At 58.3% G+C, this 16,040-nt stretch overlaps 6 protein-coding genes across 6 annotated transcripts; 1 reads left to right on the top strand and 5 right to left on the bottom strand.

Moving 5' to 3' along the window:
- Window positions 1-134: 134 nt before the first annotated feature.
- Window positions 135-3,379, bottom strand: SCHCODRAFT_02705774 (uncharacterized protein; the record flags this gene model as incomplete). The annotated part of the gene is made up of 8 exons (XM_003027579.2): window positions 135-161; window positions 222-440; window positions 499-1,127; window positions 1,181-1,507; window positions 1,562-1,790; window positions 1,840-3,200; window positions 3,252-3,283; window positions 3,333-3,379. The coding sequence occupies 8 exons, from the start codon at window positions 3,377-3,379 to the stop codon at window positions 135-137; spliced, it is 2,871 nt and encodes a 956-aa protein (XP_003027625.1).
- On the top strand, window positions 3,272-4,100 carry SCHCODRAFT_02092777 (uncharacterized protein). Its single transcript, XM_050341762.1, has one exon. The coding sequence runs from the start codon at window positions 3,407-3,409 to the stop codon at window positions 3,893-3,895; it is 489 nt and encodes a 162-aa protein (XP_050198012.1). The 5' UTR covers window positions 3,272-3,406; the 3' UTR covers window positions 3,896-4,100.
- A 1,360-nt stretch (window positions 4,101-5,460) lies between these two features.
- Window positions 5,461-7,127, bottom strand: SCHCODRAFT_02591152 (uncharacterized protein). Its single transcript, XM_003027578.3, has 5 exons — window positions 6,720-7,127; window positions 6,383-6,649; window positions 6,057-6,314; window positions 5,849-6,001; window positions 5,461-5,784 (listed from the first exon to the last, which is right to left on the bottom strand). The coding sequence occupies exons 1-5, from the start codon at window positions 7,077-7,079 to the stop codon at window positions 5,605-5,607; spliced, it is 1,218 nt and encodes a 405-aa protein (XP_003027624.1). The 5' UTR covers window positions 7,080-7,127; the 3' UTR covers window positions 5,461-5,604.
- SCHCODRAFT_02554891 (uncharacterized protein) lies at window positions 7,099-7,478 on the bottom strand (the record flags this gene model as incomplete). The annotated part of the gene is made up of 1 exon (XM_003027577.3): window positions 7,099-7,478. The coding sequence occupies one exon, from the start codon at window positions 7,476-7,478 to the stop codon at window positions 7,107-7,109; it is 372 nt and encodes a 123-aa protein (XP_003027623.1). The 3' UTR covers window positions 7,099-7,106.
- A 2,744-nt stretch (window positions 7,479-10,222) lies between these two features.
- Window positions 10,223-13,758, bottom strand: SCHCODRAFT_02641195 (glycosyltransferase family 20 protein). Its single transcript, XM_003027576.2, has 7 exons — window positions 13,080-13,758; window positions 12,347-13,029; window positions 12,118-12,296; window positions 11,812-12,025; window positions 11,197-11,757; window positions 10,874-11,140; window positions 10,223-10,794 (listed from the first exon to the last, which is right to left on the bottom strand). Exons 1-7 carry the CDS (start codon window positions 13,633-13,635, stop codon window positions 10,477-10,479), a joined length of 2,778 nt encoding a protein of 925 aa, XP_003027622.1. The 5' UTR covers window positions 13,636-13,758; the 3' UTR covers window positions 10,223-10,476.
- A 413-nt stretch (window positions 13,759-14,171) lies between these two features.
- On the bottom strand, window positions 14,172-14,495 carry SCHCODRAFT_02672416 (uncharacterized protein; the record flags this gene model as incomplete). The annotated part of the gene is made up of 1 exon (XM_003027575.2): window positions 14,172-14,495. The coding sequence occupies one exon, from the start codon at window positions 14,493-14,495 to the stop codon at window positions 14,172-14,174; it is 324 nt and encodes a 107-aa protein (XP_003027621.1).
- Between the last annotated feature and the right edge of the window lie 1,545 nt (window positions 14,496-16,040).

Below are 16,040 nucleotides of genomic sequence, written 5' to 3'. Positions count from 1 at the left end.
AAAGACGCTCAATTCCTCAAAACCGAGCGAGAACATATCTACCGGACAATTCCGCATCAGAAGAACAAGACCCGGGCACCGCTGCGGCTCCAGTCCGAGAAAGCACGCAACACCATCATAATTTACCGCCGTGCTCAGTATCCGCCGCTGCCTCCGTTGACCTGGGGAGCGCATACATCAGTCAGCCAGTGAACGCCGCATATGGCATTGCAAGTGCGCACCTTTTCCCGAATCGACGTCAAGAACTGCGAGTAGCTCGGGAGCACGTCCGCGCGGTCCTGGATGAGCATGCTCAGCGCCCACAACCTTAGCGCGGGCTCTCCGTCCTCCTTGACGACGTATAGGTGCGGGTAGTACGGCCCCCGGCGCATCTCGCGCGTCTTCTGGATGATCGCGTTGATGCGCTGCGAGAACGGGTTGTCGAGCAGCGGCAGGGTCGTCTAGGTGTATGCGTCAGCACCAACCGAACCGCACCATCGCGCCCATGCCCAAACTCACCTTCCCTCCCCTCAACACCTCATAGCTCGGCAGATTGAACACATCCATCACCAGCTGCGGCACCGCGTCCCGCCCGATCCACAAGAACATCGTCTGCCCGTCCTCAATCAAGTACAGCCCATGCCTCTCCAGCCGCTCGCTCGACAGCGGCAGCGGCGGCGGCAGCATCACCCCCGCCTCGCCCACGACGCCCGCCTCTGGCGGCATATTGTGCAGCGAGTAGAAGTTCGGGTAGATGTACGGGATCAACAGCTGGCTCGGCAGCGACGTCAGCAGCGCCTGCGCGTACGCGCGGATATCGGGCGGGATCTGCGCGCTCTGCCGGATGCCGACGTTCTTGAGCAAGCCCAGCACGAGCACGGGCAGCATCTTCATGTTCTCCGCGATCGCAAGCTGCGAGGACGCGCCCGCGCCGCCCGCGGTCATGCTGTTGCGGTAGGCGACGAGGATGTCGACGAGGCGCTGGAAGAGGCCATCACGGGCGTCCTCGAGCTTGTGCGTCAGCGTGCGCTCGACGGCCTTGTTGGCGAGGAGCGTGGCGAGCGCGACTTGGTCTGCGGATGCGAAGAGCTCGGACAAATTGGACGTCGTCGGCAAGGCGGTGGTAATGACACGAATTCTGCGCTCGCCTGCATGCGGTACGTCAGCTCCTTACACCTACAGCCCAAAGCACGCAACGTACCATAGCAGCTAGTATGCAACACCGCAGTCTGGAAGACCACAAACGGCGAAGAGATGTTCTCTTCAATCTGCACCTCGATCGCGTACGACTGGTCTTGCGGCACAGTCGGCATCGCAAGCAGGTCGGTCGAGCGCACGAAGAAGTTGCCGTGGAACGACGCCATCCGCAACCCGCGCGACGCACGCACACGCATAACAGCCTCCAACATGATCGGCATAGCGAGCACCGCGCCGAACTCGTGCGCGAACTTGACAGCGTCTTCTGACCGTGCCGCGTTGAAGGATGGGTAGTAAAAGGTCTGGCCGGTAGTGTAATGCGGCAGGCAGGCTAGGACATATCGTAAGCTTGAGAGATTCTGCGAGGGGCACTACGAAGACTTACCAAGACTTGCGACATCCTGGTATGATGCGCTGAACAAGAACATGTCCACCGTAATTTGCGCACGAGAGCAGTCGATAGCAAATGTCTTATAGAACGGCGACGCCGCCTGCAAGAGGCTCGACTCCTTCGAGGTGCCCAAGATCTTCGGGTCCTCCCGGTTCTTGAGCGCACCGGCACCGATGTTGGGCAAGCTGGCAGACAGTACGATGATCTTGCCACCGAATGCAGACTGGATGAAGGTTAGAACTGATGCCTTGTATAGGGTATATATCACCCACCATCAGCTTGTATGCTGCCTGCAACCCCGGACCCATGGCGCTACCGATGATGCTGTTCTCAGCGAAGATGTCGGGCAGACGGCCCAGGAGGGACTCAAGTGAAGCGCGTGCTTCTGCAAGGTTGACGAGCAAGTCGGTCGGCTTGGGCAAGAAGACGTCGTCGGTGTCAGAGACGACGAGCATGGCACAGTCAGTGGTTCCAGGCGGCATAGAGAAGAAGTACAGCGAGACGTCGTAGCAGATGATGGCGATCTTCGTGCGCCCATCCTCGTCCGGGATGCGCTCCAGGTTCTCGAGGATCGCGCGCGCGGCGGTGGCCACCATACCTGACTGTACGGCGGGATGGCTGACGTCGATCAGGAAGACGTATGTCGGCGGCTGCGGCGGGCGAATCATGTAGTCCGCCGGCGCGACATACTCGACGACGCCGTAGTTCAACTCAGGGCGCGCCCAACGGTCGCCCGGCTGATTCCTGACCTGATCCCAGTCGAAGAGCTGCGGGACCTCGTTCGACATGTTGCACATGCAGCAGCGCCAGCGGTTCCCGCCGTCGATGAACTGCACGTAAGGGTTGATGTAGGTCCGGCAGCGACGACAACGCGCGATGATCGTGTCCGTCACAACCGGCACGGCTTCATCCTCCTTGACCGAACGGTACGGCGTAAGGACGAGGCCGAAGGGCAGCTTTGACTTGGCGAGCAGGGAGGACGATGTTGGGATCGCGTTGATCGTGCTACGCTGGTATGACGCGTCGGCATTGGCGAGCGGCGAGGGGGACACGCTCGCATTGGGAGGAAGACGAATCTCGGGAGGTGGACGAACGAGGTCACGCGCGTCAGGCGGCGAGGTTAGCAGATTCGTGGTGTAGAGCTGGAAGGGCTTGTACGCGTCGCCGCCGCCGAGGCCCATCTGGCCGAACTGGCTGGTGAGTCCCGCGACGCCTGGCGGCGCGGCTGCAGCTGGCGCGCCCTGCGGGTACGCAAACTGGTCCGCAGGGCTGATCATCGACGGCGCGCCATCCTGGGGCGGTGCGAAATACGAGGGCTGGGCGACAGGCACGGGCGCCTCGCCCGATAACCCGGGAGTGAAGAGCTGACCGCCTGGCGCTGGGGGCGACGCGTACGCAGGGTGCACGGGGGGCTGGCCTGGAATGGGTGTGCCCGCGACGGGAACAGCGCCGTATCCTGCGGGCTCTTGATAGCCGCCGCCGCCTCCCTCCGTGCCGTAGTATGCCTGAGTTTGACCAGCCGCGTATTGGCGCCGTTTTGTGTGATGGTGCGAGCCCGGCGGGGGTGAGCCAGCGGGATTGGGGGCGCCTGGAGCTCCGGGGAGTTCCCACTGGGTCTGGCCGGTTGCGGACTCTGAAGGGGCAGATGAGCGGGATGTGCATGATCACTGGGTATGGGACGGACCAATGAAGAGGTAACGCTGTGCGTTGGGATCCCTGGGCAAAGATGAGCTGATTTTTTGCAGGGGTGATTCTGCGCGCGCACCATTCCGCGACCCATCCTGGAGGAAGTTGCTGAGCGGGCGTCGCCATGAGGAACGAGGAGGATGGACAGTGCGGATGCGTTTTCGACTGGGATCGCGTCCGGACGCCACGTCAGAAACACGTACAAACACACAAGGCCAAATACCGTCATCGTCCCCATGTTCCCCTCACGACCTCCTCATCTCATACATCCTCGTGTCTGTAATATTCGTACAGCTCTCTCGATGCTCCTCATATGCGACGCAGAGCTTGGCGGCCTATCTCATACATCCTCGTGTCTGTAATATTCGTACAGCTCTCTCGATGCTCCTCATATGCGACGCAGAGCTTGGCGGCCTAACTCTGATCTATCGACTTCTAAGCTCATCGCGAAGTTCAGAAAGGCTTCAGGCCTTGAGTATACTCTCCCTGCTGCGAGATGAATTGGTCTTCGCACACTTCAATTTCTACCACTCCCTGTCCCCTCGTATACTCAGGAATATATTCTTGATGATACCGCACGATTTGCTCCAGCAACATGTACCCGAACGGTCTAGCAATAAAGTGGTACAACTATCGCCATGAATCGCGATGAAGGTTCAAAAATTCGACGCAAAGCGCCCAGTGCTCGTCCAGCAGCGGCTACATACACGACTGACCATGGTCAACGTGCACCACCTTAAGTCTATCGCACTGGCCATCGAACATCTTCCCGCGCTCCTCCAACGTTCATCTCTCTAGCAGCCAATCCACCCTTGGTTGCCCTTGACCCCAAACTTGCCTGCCCATGAAATCCTACACAGTCGTCATTCCTCGGCGACTTCGAGTATAATCGCACCACAGCACAGCTAAAGACCCCGCATCCACACGCGTGCAAGGGCGTCGAGGGCGTAGCCTACGACGCCGGGGAAGCTACACCCAAAGTGGACTGGTCTTTTCGCGATGAAGGGTGTCTTCCCTTTGGAAGGTGATTACCGCCGCAAGCCTGGCCAAAGATGCGCGACGGTAGTACGGTGGGCAGAATAGCTGGAGAAGGATGGATGGCTGAGCGTCAGGACTTACCCAGCTGGATGTTGGCAGGGCAAGTCCTCGCACGCCCCATCACTTGCTTTCGAGACAGACTGTCTGGGAAGAACGCAGAACATGTCCAACGGCAGCGGACCGTGCGGAAGTTCTCAACACACGGCACCCACATGCTTGTATGCGTGCCCTCATTGGACAAAATTATTAGACTTGGCGCAAGGTCACGTGAGGTTAGCTTTCGACTTGCGTTTGCACGTGACGTTAGCTTTAGCTTTTGACCTCGACTCTTGACTTAGGATATGGCGAACTCTGTCTTGGATGTAGAGTGTACGCTAAGTACTATCCTGTCTCTCTTTGTCTTGTGGATCAGCATGTAGGGCAGTACGGAGAGACGGCAGGCGGGACGGCGGGCCGCACCTCCGGACTGTAACAGCCGTGACGAACCGTGACAGTTACCTCAGATGTGCGGTTAACAGGTCCACTGCTTGCGTAGACCACAGCCATGCGTGAGATCAGGGGACGGGAGAAAAGAATAAGGGTCCTATGACGTTGAGCGCGTCTAACTAAAGCATAGAAGACGGAACAATAGGCAGATGCGAGTCACATTGGTACGAACGCGTCAAAGGATGGGAGCGTGAGCAGAAGGGAAATGAGTGCATCGGGGGTAAAGCATATGGTCCATAGTAGATAGAACGATAGAACATCGTTTGCTCCTTGACGAGTTGAGAAACGTAAGCGAGAAGACAAGATGTGGGAGGCGAGGGGAGGGGAGGAAGAGGGGTGGGAAGGGAGCAAGGGTGAGCGAGAGAAAATGCAAAGTAGGGAATGGGAACTCGAAGGAAGAGAGAGAGAGAGAAAGTGATTGATGAGATGAAGGAGAAGAGGAAGAGGAAGGGAGGAAGGAGAAGGGGAGAGGGAAGTAGGAACAAATGGCACGGGAAGGTATGAAGCAAGGAGGTCGTTAAATGAAGAGACAAGACTGGGAGAGCGAAGGGAAGGAGTGAGAAGGGATGGGAAGGGGTGGAGGGACGGTAGTAAGCCCTAAGATGACAAAACGCGAGGGGGAGCGACACATTTTGACAGTTGTGGCAATCCATTTCATTCGGACTCTGTTCACTGGCGCGAAAATGGGGATGGGGCGCAGTCAATTGTGTTCGTAGTCTACGTACATGTCCTGTAGTCGGCGGGTACCTACGATGAGGGGGGCATGTCCTCCTTCCCCTTCTCGCCTAAATCGAAGCCTTTCTCCCCGAGCCTTCGTTCCCCGCCACTCACGCCTTCGCAGCCGTCGTGCAGCGATTTCCCAAAGCGGGCGACGAAGCAGTCGAGGCATGACGAAGCAGTGAAAGGCACCGCAAATTTCCTGGTGCGAGCAGTGTGGACGAAGCCTTGACCGAAGACATCGCTTCGACCTGCTGCCGGCGGTCGGATAGAACAGAGTTGAAGGATTCCTGTGTTCGCGGGTTAGTTCAGCTTCGTAGGTGAGGCTGGTTTACGTAGGGGATAGGCACATACCACTCGGTCCACGCCAATGAAGGGTGCGAAGAAATCGAGACGCTGCTTCGGGGACATATTCGGGACGTCCTGCATGGTAAGGTCCTCCTGACAAAGCATAATGATGGCGGCGGAGACGTTCATGCCTTTCACGGCGGCATAGTCCATTTCACCCTGTCGTGTCCAATTAACCACAGCCCTCGACCTGAAGATACGCCTGTGGACGTACCTCGTAAGGCTCATCATCCAACCACTCCCTCCCGCCCCAAAGCGCACCATCTGTCTGATCCCTCTCCTCCGCCTCGTTCCCAAACATGCGCACAAACAACGCCGCCTCCGAAACCGTATCCGCAAACGCAAACTTCACCTCCATCGCCTCGCGACTCGTCCCACACGCCTGCTCAATATTGAGGTCGCGCCGCAGCTTCTGCAGCGCCTTCAGGACCGGCGGCGTATACGCGAACGGCGCCGCGCTACGGCGCTCGATCTTCTTGGCGTACGTGAAGGGTACGCTTCGAGAACGACGAGCAGGCGATCAAAGTTCCATGTCTGCACCGCAATGCGCGCGACGGCGTCCGCGCAGTCGCCAGGGAGGGACAGAAGAGAGACGAGCAGAACGCCTGTATGCGCGTCGATGATGAATTCGACGCCGCCCAGGCTATCGCGTTCGATGACGTCGATTGCGCATTCCTCAAAACGCAGGCCGCGCAGAGCCTGCTTTTGGACGCAGTCAATCGGGGCGAGATAGCGGTGCACAGTCGCTGGGATCGTCCACGTTGAAGGCAATCGCAAAGTGTTCGCGTCGTAGATGGTTTCGGGAGGCTTTCGCGGTTCTTCAGGAGTTGCCGGTCGCGATATGACGGGAGGTGGTAGGGGGCGCAGGTGCAGTAACCTTTTTTGCGCGTAGCAGAGCGAAGTCGAATATTTCGAGCGAGTGATTGGCAAGGTCGGCAGCGGCAGCAATGTCGAAGTCTTCAGCATGAGAAGTCGCGACAGTGGACCGCTCAGAGGGCTTCGAATGAGTATTCAAAATGACCTCCCTCGTAGTGGTAGCTTCGTCGAAACTCGAGGGTTCGTCGCGCACACGGGATCGAGATCGGCGGGAGATCGCTGGCTGCGGGGAATCGAAAGAAAGAGGGATGATTTGGGATCCATGGACGTAGTCTGGCTCTGGCGTGATCAGGGACAATTGGGACTCGACCTCGACCTCGTTCTGCATACGCGATGGGTAGACTTGCGGCGGTTCGAACATCAACTGGAGAGCATTCGATGACAGTGTCTATCGATCGTCCATGCCGGCGTGCCCGTAGTCGATCGCGGAAGAAAAAAAGCTGGGAGATCGAGCAGCAGGCATATCATAGTCAGTGTAATCCAGAGAGGAGATCTCGGTATAATCATCTTGCGCGAGTTGCGGGATGTTCTCTTTGTTGTCGTCGTACTCGTCGTAAGGCATTTGTTGGTCGTAGGCTGGTCCATCGTCAGGGAGTTGCTGATCATAGGTGCGATGTTGTTCGAACATCGGTTCGTGGTCATAGGACTGCTCGTTCGGGTAGGTCTGGGTAGCTATCGACGAAGCAGGCACACGGCGTCGTTGCTCATGTGTATCGAAAGCAGGAGTAACGGGGGCGAGCAAAGCATGATTTGAGCGCATATAGTCAGCGAATGGGATGTCGGCATGATCAGGCTCATACACTTGACGAACGGCTTCGTACCTTTGATCTCGCGTCGCCCCCGCCCTTCGTATGCCGCGCGAAAATACTCATCTGCGCTGCCCTTCGACCTCGTAGGCCCTTCCCAATTGCATCTCTCGCCCTTGTCACACGTCAGGAAAAATGCGGCGACTTCGCGGTGACATTCCCGAGCTCGATACGGCCACCGACAATCTTTGAGGTGGAAACGATAATGAAGGGGGTAGCGCAGACACCCGTCCCGCATCCCTCCCGCCTCTCCCTCTCGTATGCTCTGCATTTGCCTTCGGCCGTCCGCTATATCGCGCACATCGCATCTTATGGCGGCGATTGGCGGTTGTGCATAGGGATATGTAGGGCCAGAGCACACGACTGACGATGGAAAGGCTGGCTTCGCCGGCTCAGATGGAGAGATACCGAAGGACGGTGGCCAAGGAACGGTGCTAGGACGCGCCGGGCCGTGGGGGGATTTGCTCCGTCCACGGGCCTCTTGGAACCCTGGAGAACGACAACAACATCACATTTCAAAGGATTGGGATCGGTATCTACTACATGTAAAAGGAGGGAGGACCAGCATAGGTAGCCCCTGCGGTCCATAAAATGATTTCAAAAAAAAAAAAAAGGGCCAGAGCACTCAGAGAAAGGTATACAGGAGGGGAAGGGCAGCTCACCTCTTCGTACCGTGCACCGGGGGAACTCGCGCGTGCCTTCCATGGCGCGAGGGCATTGTAAGACAGTCGTGGCTTTTGAGAGGGTTACCCTACGCTTTTGGGACGCTCAGAAAGGACAATGGAGGAGGAGTTTACTCCACCCGTCGCCGTGCTGTTTGGGGAATGTCATGCCTCTGTTGGTCGCGACAAGGGCATCGTCGACAGCTCATAGACACCCAATAAGGTCAGAATCGAGCTTTGCAGTTCAAGGACACACACGATGCATATGCAGCGGCTTCCTTGGCCTTGTTTGCGGAAGGTTGACAGAATGCCGTGGCTGCGAGGGACCCACGGTCACTGGCACCCACTCGCCCACTGGCCGGGACCCGTGACGCGCGGCTATACATAGTTATTGAGATTGCCAAGGTGTTCATGATAAAGCGCCCTTGCAAGTTCAAGTGAAGGTCAGAGATGAAACGTTGAAGTCGAAGGCGAAATGCGCGAGTCCAAAGCTAAGTCCACGTGACCTAAAGCAAAAGTCACGTGCACTTACGATTCGAATGCAAGTTCACATCCCGAGCGAAGGCGAAGTGAAGACTCAGAGCCAGAACATCGCAAAAGCGAAGCTTGACAAGAGCAAGTATATCCTCAACAATTATGTCCAGTGGGGACCGTCATATGCTTGCCCGTCGAAGGACGAGCAGGCAGGTTTTCGCTCGCGAATGAGGACTAAAGGTCCTGTGCGTGTCGAGCGCGGCGGTCGCTTATGGACGAGGGTGAAGAGAGGAGTCCTTCCACATTCTCGTGCTCTTATATACACCCAGCCTCATGCCAAAAGCGAGGCGGCGCCTATCTGCGGCGTCAGCGCGGGTAGAAGCGCGCGAAGTCGCGGTGCCCCAACTTAAAACTTAGCGTGAGTGATACCACCTATCCGCCTACCCATCTACTGATACTTGCCACAGCTCGACATTGGAACAGCATTACAGTCAAACCGCAAGCCTAAGCTACGCCTCCGATTAATGCATTCTTACAGTATGTGTCGAAGAATTTATTCATACGCGTAGGGAGACACCCCCGCAAAAATGCCGGATCGCCATAGCAGCGAGGAAGGTCCAAAAATTCGACGCAAAGGCGCCCAAGGCTCGTCCAGCAGCTTTTACATACACGACTGACCATAGTCAGCGTGCACCGCCATAAATCTGTCCCACTAACCATAGGACATGTTCCCGCGCTCCTCCAACGTCCGCCTCCCAAGCAACTAATCCACCCTTGGTTTCCCTTGACTTGAGGTTCTGCACACCCGCTCGCATACACATTCCCAGCGTCCCTGGTATCCCCAGACTAGCAGCCCCGACCAGCACAGCCGAAGATCCCGCATCCGCAAGCATGCAAAAGCGCGAAGGCAGGGCCTGCGCCGCCGCATCCCTGCCTTCGTCGCCCTTAGCCTACACCCAACGCGGACTGGACTTTTCGCCATGAAGGTCGGTTCCCCGAGGGATGTGACTTCTGACTGGGATCAGATGACGAAGTGAATGATATCTATGGTGCGGACGCTACAGCCAAGAAGGATGGAAAGCTAGGCGCCGGGAGGGTAAATCTCGGTGCCTTCGCGGATTGCACGATTCCTCACACGCCCCGCGATTTGCTCTCGAAGCGGACTATTCCGGAAGGGGGCAGGACACGTTCAACAACAGCGGACCGTGCGGAGGGTCTCAACGCACGGCACCTACATACTCGCCCCTCGCAGGACGAGTGGGCATACCCGCCCCTCGATGGATGAGCACGCAGGTTCTCGCTCGAGATTGAGGACCGGAGGTCCCGTACGGATCGAGCGCGGCGGTCGCTTGCGGACGAGGGTGAGGAGAGAAGCGCTTCCTCCTCCGTGCACCCTTATATACGCCCCGCCTCATGCTAAAATCGAGGCGGCGCCTATCTGCGGTGTAAAGGCGGCTAGAAGCGCGCGGAAGTCGCGGTCACGGTGCCACAAATGCCGACTCCCTCATGTTCTGACCTCTCCTAAACATCGTGACAAGTGTCTTTAGTTCGTCACTCAGCTAGACTTGAAAAGCATTGCATAAGAATCGAATGCCTAAACTACACAGCTGTGGGTATCGAGGCATGTCTAGCGTCCGTGTCTAATGGCTAACTATACGCATGATAAAGAGATACGCGCATCTCAAAATGCGCCCCGCGAGCCCCGTCCGTCTAAGCCCATATGATACATTGGTTGATGCTTCAGACTGCCTTCTATATGCTCGTCCACCCTCCACCTCGCTCACCCAACACATCACACCCCCACCACCTCACTCAATCACAGGTTGCTCTCCGCCTTCGCCACCTCCTGCCCCCTCTCCGGCTCTTCCCCCACCAACCTCAACATATTATCCACCACCTCCTCCGGCGCCGTCACATGCCAGCTCGCGAGCGTGCGCTTCGAGCTGTGGCCCACGGCGGTCGTAAAGATCGCGTCGCGTGTGATGTGCAGCTCGACGGGCGGGAAGTCCTGCCCCTTCGCGTCGCTGGTGAGCGTGACGGAGAGCGGGGCCTCGAAGCGGATGTGCGAGCTGCCCGAGTTGCGGCCCGGCGTGTTGGGGAAGAGGAGGAGCGCGCGGAACATGTCCTCGTCGGTCTGTTTGCGAGTGTATTGGTCAGCATGAGACTTTACTTGATAGGCAACGACGAGAGACGCGTCAACGAAAGAAATTCACCTTATCATCCCCCGCGCAGAACACAAACTCCGCATCCGGGTTCTGGTACACGATCCGCTTGACGATCTCGCCCTTGTTGATCGCCATCGGGCGCACTTCCAGGTTCTTCTTCCCCAACATCACCTCGATCGGCCGCTTGTTCGCCAAGTTGTTCTCCAGCAGGTCCTGGCACTGCCGGCACTGGAACTCGCCCCACTCCGGGTCGCTGTTGCGGTAGTGCCAGGTGATCGACGACTTCTTCACCTCGATCGTGCTCCCCGTCGTGCGCTGCGTGCCAGCCCAATCAGCGGACAGTCCGGAGCGATTAGGATACGAACCCTTACCTCAGTGTAGTACTTGAAAATCTCCTCCACCTCCGACATCCAGCTCATATCCAGCCGCTCCGTGAAGTTCATCCACTCCGACGACCCCCCGTTCTCCCTCTTCGGCGGGCGCACGAAACCTCCATGCTCCGCGCTGAAGCCCACATTCTCCAAATGGCCCAAATGCTGCTCCAAGAACTGACCATCGCGTCCCGAGATGATATACACCACATTCTTCGGGTCCGCGCTCAGCTTCTCGAGCGCACGCAGCACCTGCGGTGTGGGCACGGCCGCACTGGGGGTCTTCACGATCGGCGCGAGCGTCCCATCGTAGTCGAAGAGGAAGAGGCGCTTGGAGGCGGCGGTGTACTTCGCCTTGAGGAGCGCGGTGTCAATGTAGGGCGTCTCGGAGGGCTTCATCATGGCGTCGAGGCCGCCGGCGTGCGCGACGAGCATCTTGACGAGGAGGGCGGCCCAGGTGTGAGAGGTGTGCGTCGTGACCTTCTCGTAGAGCTTCGCGTGGCGCGCGCTACGTTCCGGGTCGGCCATGGTGAGCCCGCGGTCGATGGCGGCGGCGACGTCCTAAGAAAGAACTGGTCAACTCGGTTGAGAGGATAGAAGGCGAGTCAAACTCACGCCTAGATCCCATGGGTTGACGAGGAGGGCTTCCGCCATATGCCGACTGATCCCCATGAACTCAGAGAGCACACAAGGGCTCTTCTTCGTCCTCTCCTGCGCGACCACAAACTCCATCGACGTCGTGTTCATCCCATCTCGCAGAGGCGTGATCAACGCGAGGTCCGCAACGGACAGCAGCGCGTAGAACTCGTCCTTCTTCAGCGTCTGGTGGCTACGATATGGAGTTCAGCAAGGGAGTGGTGGAGGTGAAAGAAGATGGGAAGATAGGACAGGATAAACAGGCACAATGAATCATATACGCACTAGTGATGGCAAGGAATAAAGTCCAAGCTGCCGAACTCGCCGTTGATCTGCGAGACGAGCTCGCTGACTTGCTTCTCCAGCTTCGGCGAGTCCGTGAGGGAGGGCGAGGTGACCTGGATCATGACAACCTTGCCGATCCATTGCGGGTAGGTCAGGAGGAGGTGGCGGAAGGCGCGCAGCTAGGAGGGCAGGTCAGCAAACACCCAATGAACTAAAGGGAGGAACGCACCTTCTGCAAGACACCCTTGACCACATCGAGCTTGTCGCGACCGACAATGATCTTCTTGCCCTCGTACAGGTGCATCAACGCCTCCAGCTTCGGCTGGATGCCCGGTCGCAAAATGTCGCGGCCGACGCGCTCAGCATCGATGCCCACGGGACAGTGCTCCACAATCGTGACATGCCCCTGCACATCGACACCAACGCCCCCACTGCTATCCTCGTCCACCCGGAACGACTTCGTGATCGAGCTCGCCGTATGCGCCGTCGTCGTCTCATACCCGCACACCCTCACGCACGTCGACAAGAAGTGTCTTGCATACGAGTACGTCTGAAAGCACACCAGGTTCGCGCCGAGTATGCCATCGAGAATCTGCTTGCGCTCGGGCAGGCACCGGTAGACCTCGCTGCTGGGGAAGGGCGTGTGGATGAAGAAGCCGATCATGACCTCCTCGGCCTTGCAGCCCAGCGTGCCGTCGCGCTCCTTCTCGCGCATGATCTCGCGGATGAACTTGGGGACGAGGAGCAGGTGGTAGTCGTGGATCCAGATGAGGTCGCCGGGGCGGTAGGTCTCGCAGATCTTCTCGGCGAAGGTGCGGTTGGCCTGGACGTAGTATTGGTAGTAGGCGGAGGCTTGCGACTGTTCTGAGGCGACGTCTTGCCAGAGGAGGTAGTGGAATAGCGGCCAGAGGGCTAGACAGTAGGTCAGTATGATGCCCAGTAAAATCGTAGGGGGCACGCACTCTGCTTGCAGTAGCCATCGTAGTGACCGTGCGCGACCTTGTCGTCCAGCCATACGGGCACATAGCCGATCTCGTGCTTGGCACCCTCGCATTCCTCTTGCGGCTCGTTCTTGCTGTATTCTGCGAGCGCTTCTACGAGGGCATCCTTGTCCTCTTGCGTGATCGCATTCGAAGGCACGCTCGCTGCGCTGCTCGTCCCCGCAGTCGCGCCAGCGCTAGCCGGGGCGCGCGGAATGTCGCCTGTCCAGCCAATGATGACCTGATTGCGTGTTCGCGACAGCGACTTGATGCCAGAAATCATCGCGGCGTGGCCATAGCGAACACCGAGCGTCCAGTGCTTAGCCGCGCCATCGGTCTTGGACTCGAGGTCAGACGGGCGGACTGGCGGGGTTGCGGGTGGGCTGATGAGCCCACTGGCGTTCGGGGTCTTGAGGGCAGCGGTGACGGGGAGGTAGTGGCAGACGTGGATGACTCGGCCGGAGAGGGCGAGCCCTTGCTTCTGGTTGATCTCCTCGAGCTCGCGGATCTGCTGGCGGACGTGGTCCGTGGTGGCCATCGCGGAGGACGTCTGAGTCGCGGGGGCGGGGGATGGGGATGGGGAATCTGATTAGGAGGATTTGGGAGCGTACGGTCTATATGTATGCGGGCGATCTGGTTGGCGGGCAGGATAAACCGGGGCCCCCGCTCGGATTGGGAACGTCACACCGACGCCCCGACGGCCTGATGACGGCACTGATGTCAGCCCCCGCGGCCCCCGCCTTCCTCTTCCATCCCCTTCTTTGCCGGATGAAAGCGGCAAGGCGGCGGCACACCCCCTCGGCGGGACCACCTCTCTGCCCTGGCACAATCCCCATCCTCAGCGATGAGGCAGCCAGCCGAAATTCCTCTCAGTGTCACAGTCACAGTTCAACTTGATCGCGGGCAGACTCTGATTTTCCGCGGATGCACTTTGATTTCATCCCATACAACGTCTTCTCGGTCATTCTAGAGCGCGCAACCTCCTGCACGTTCATCGCGGTCGTCTATGGCCAGAAAGACTGCCTAAGCGCCCAGAAAGGGATGGCCGCCCCGAGGCGCAGGTCCCGCATACTTTCAGGGCGTCCACGGGCTCCTGAACGGCGGCGAGCGCGCTGCGCCCTCGGCAGTCGGGAGACCCCCTTCGTCTGTCTGCATCTCGATGATGTCGATCTGAAACTGCTCGTCTCCCGCGACGGACGCGAGGGGCAACGCGCAGCGATGCGAACGGTGCCGGCGCGACCGAGAAACGCGGGCACGAGACGGTAACGGCTGCGCAGCGACATGCTCTCCGTCGTTCTGCACGGCGATCTCCTTGCTCTGCCCGTCGAAACTGTTGCTTTGCACGGCGAATGCGTTACTCTCCTCTTGCTGCGTCCGTCTCTGGACCCTGAGCGCCATGTTGCGCTCGGGAGATGCTTTTCTGCCGTCGCTTTCCCTCTGTCGAATTCGTCGTCTGTCGTCGCCTCCATTTCGTTCGGTCTGTCGGCTCGTCCGATGTGCTGCGAAAGGAGGGTCCTATGGATGCGAGCACAGGACCTTTGCACCCGTGTACGTGAGAGCTCCTCAGGCGAGCAGCAAGGGCTAGCCCTATGCGTGGAAGCCCGCGGTACCGAGGGTCCGCACCTGATTCTCCCTTTGGCAGGGCTTGATGTCCTTTTCTGGCGAGTGGATGACCTTTTCTGGCGAGTGGGTAACCTATACGGGCGATTGAATGCTGATGGTACCGCGAGAGTAGCTGATAGCGTTGATCAAGTACTGAATAGACTCAATGGGACGCGGAACGACAGACAGCGTCGACGCGAAGTCCGTCCGTATTCTGATCATCGAGGTCGTTGCACGTTTGCGCCAGCGACGCGCAGTAGAAAGACAGAACTCCTTTCCTTTCCTTTCTACCGTGATTGCCATGCTGTCCATCGCTACAAAGGCAGCCATGCAGTTCACCACGGCTCGCGATCGGTATGTAGCTCGAGGAGGTCCCTAGGCCCGGGTACCCGGGATCTCCAAGCGGGCGAGATAGAGCTAACGCTAGCCCGCGAACGCTTTCCATCGCCAGCGATACTTAGCTTCCCATCGCTAGCGATACCTAGCCTTCCATCCCTAGCGAGACTTGTCTTCCCATCGCTTACAACTACGCGAGCAAACGTGCCTCCCATCGATGTGCAGGGTCGTCCCAAATTGTGCTGCTGCGACAGAGGAAGGAACGAAGCAGCCGATGTGTAGTGTAGCTCAGGGCGCAGTCGCGGTTTACGTTGAGGAGTACCCTGCGCGATCCCTATATGAACACGCAGATGGCCTACAGCGCGTGCGCGGTGAACTGTATCGCTGTCGGATCGCGGTGGTCTGCCGGATCGTGGTGGTCTGCCGGATCGCAGTGACGAGATCACCAGGAGATCACAGTGCGAGAAGCGAAGTTCATTACGGCAAACGCCGAAGGACTTGGTCGGGTGAGTACAATAGGTTGGCATTTTGACTTCTTCGTAGGTTCCTCTTGTTCTCTACGACTCGTTCATTGACTGGATTTTGCAGGAAGCCTTATGCTGAGAAGAACAACACAGTCGTTCTCGATGGCGTTTCGAAAGTGAGCTCGATGAGCTTCCGAAATCGAGTGCGATGGTCTTCTGAAATCGAACTTATGGCATTGCTCCCGGCTTCCGCTCTCTTCTGGCCACCTCAACGCCGCACATAGGCGCCGATCTTGCCTCATTTTTCCGGCATGGTGCACCCTATATAAGCACCCAGAAGCATCGAGCGCTCCCCTTCCTATGCTCGTCCTTCAGCGACTGCCCCGCTCGACCCGTGCAGGACCTTCGTCCTCTTTCTCGAGCTGGACTCTGCCTGTTCGCTCAGCGTTGGGTGGATTTGTGCAGTGCGCCGCGTGCGGCGACGTTGCTGTTGCGCTCGAATTTGCGTCTTTCCCTCGCAGGGTCCGCCGCCACAAGCACG

Source organism: Schizophyllum commune (genome assembly GCF_000143185.2).
Source record: "Schizophyllum commune H4-8 unplaced genomic scaffold SCHCOscaffold_12, whole genome shotgun sequence".
In the NCBI taxonomy this organism is placed as follows: domain Eukaryota; kingdom Fungi; phylum Basidiomycota; class Agaricomycetes; order Agaricales; family Schizophyllaceae; genus Schizophyllum; species Schizophyllum commune.
The sequence above is the reverse complement of the archived record's forward strand: the minus strand, read 5'-3'. Positions and strand labels throughout refer to the sequence as shown.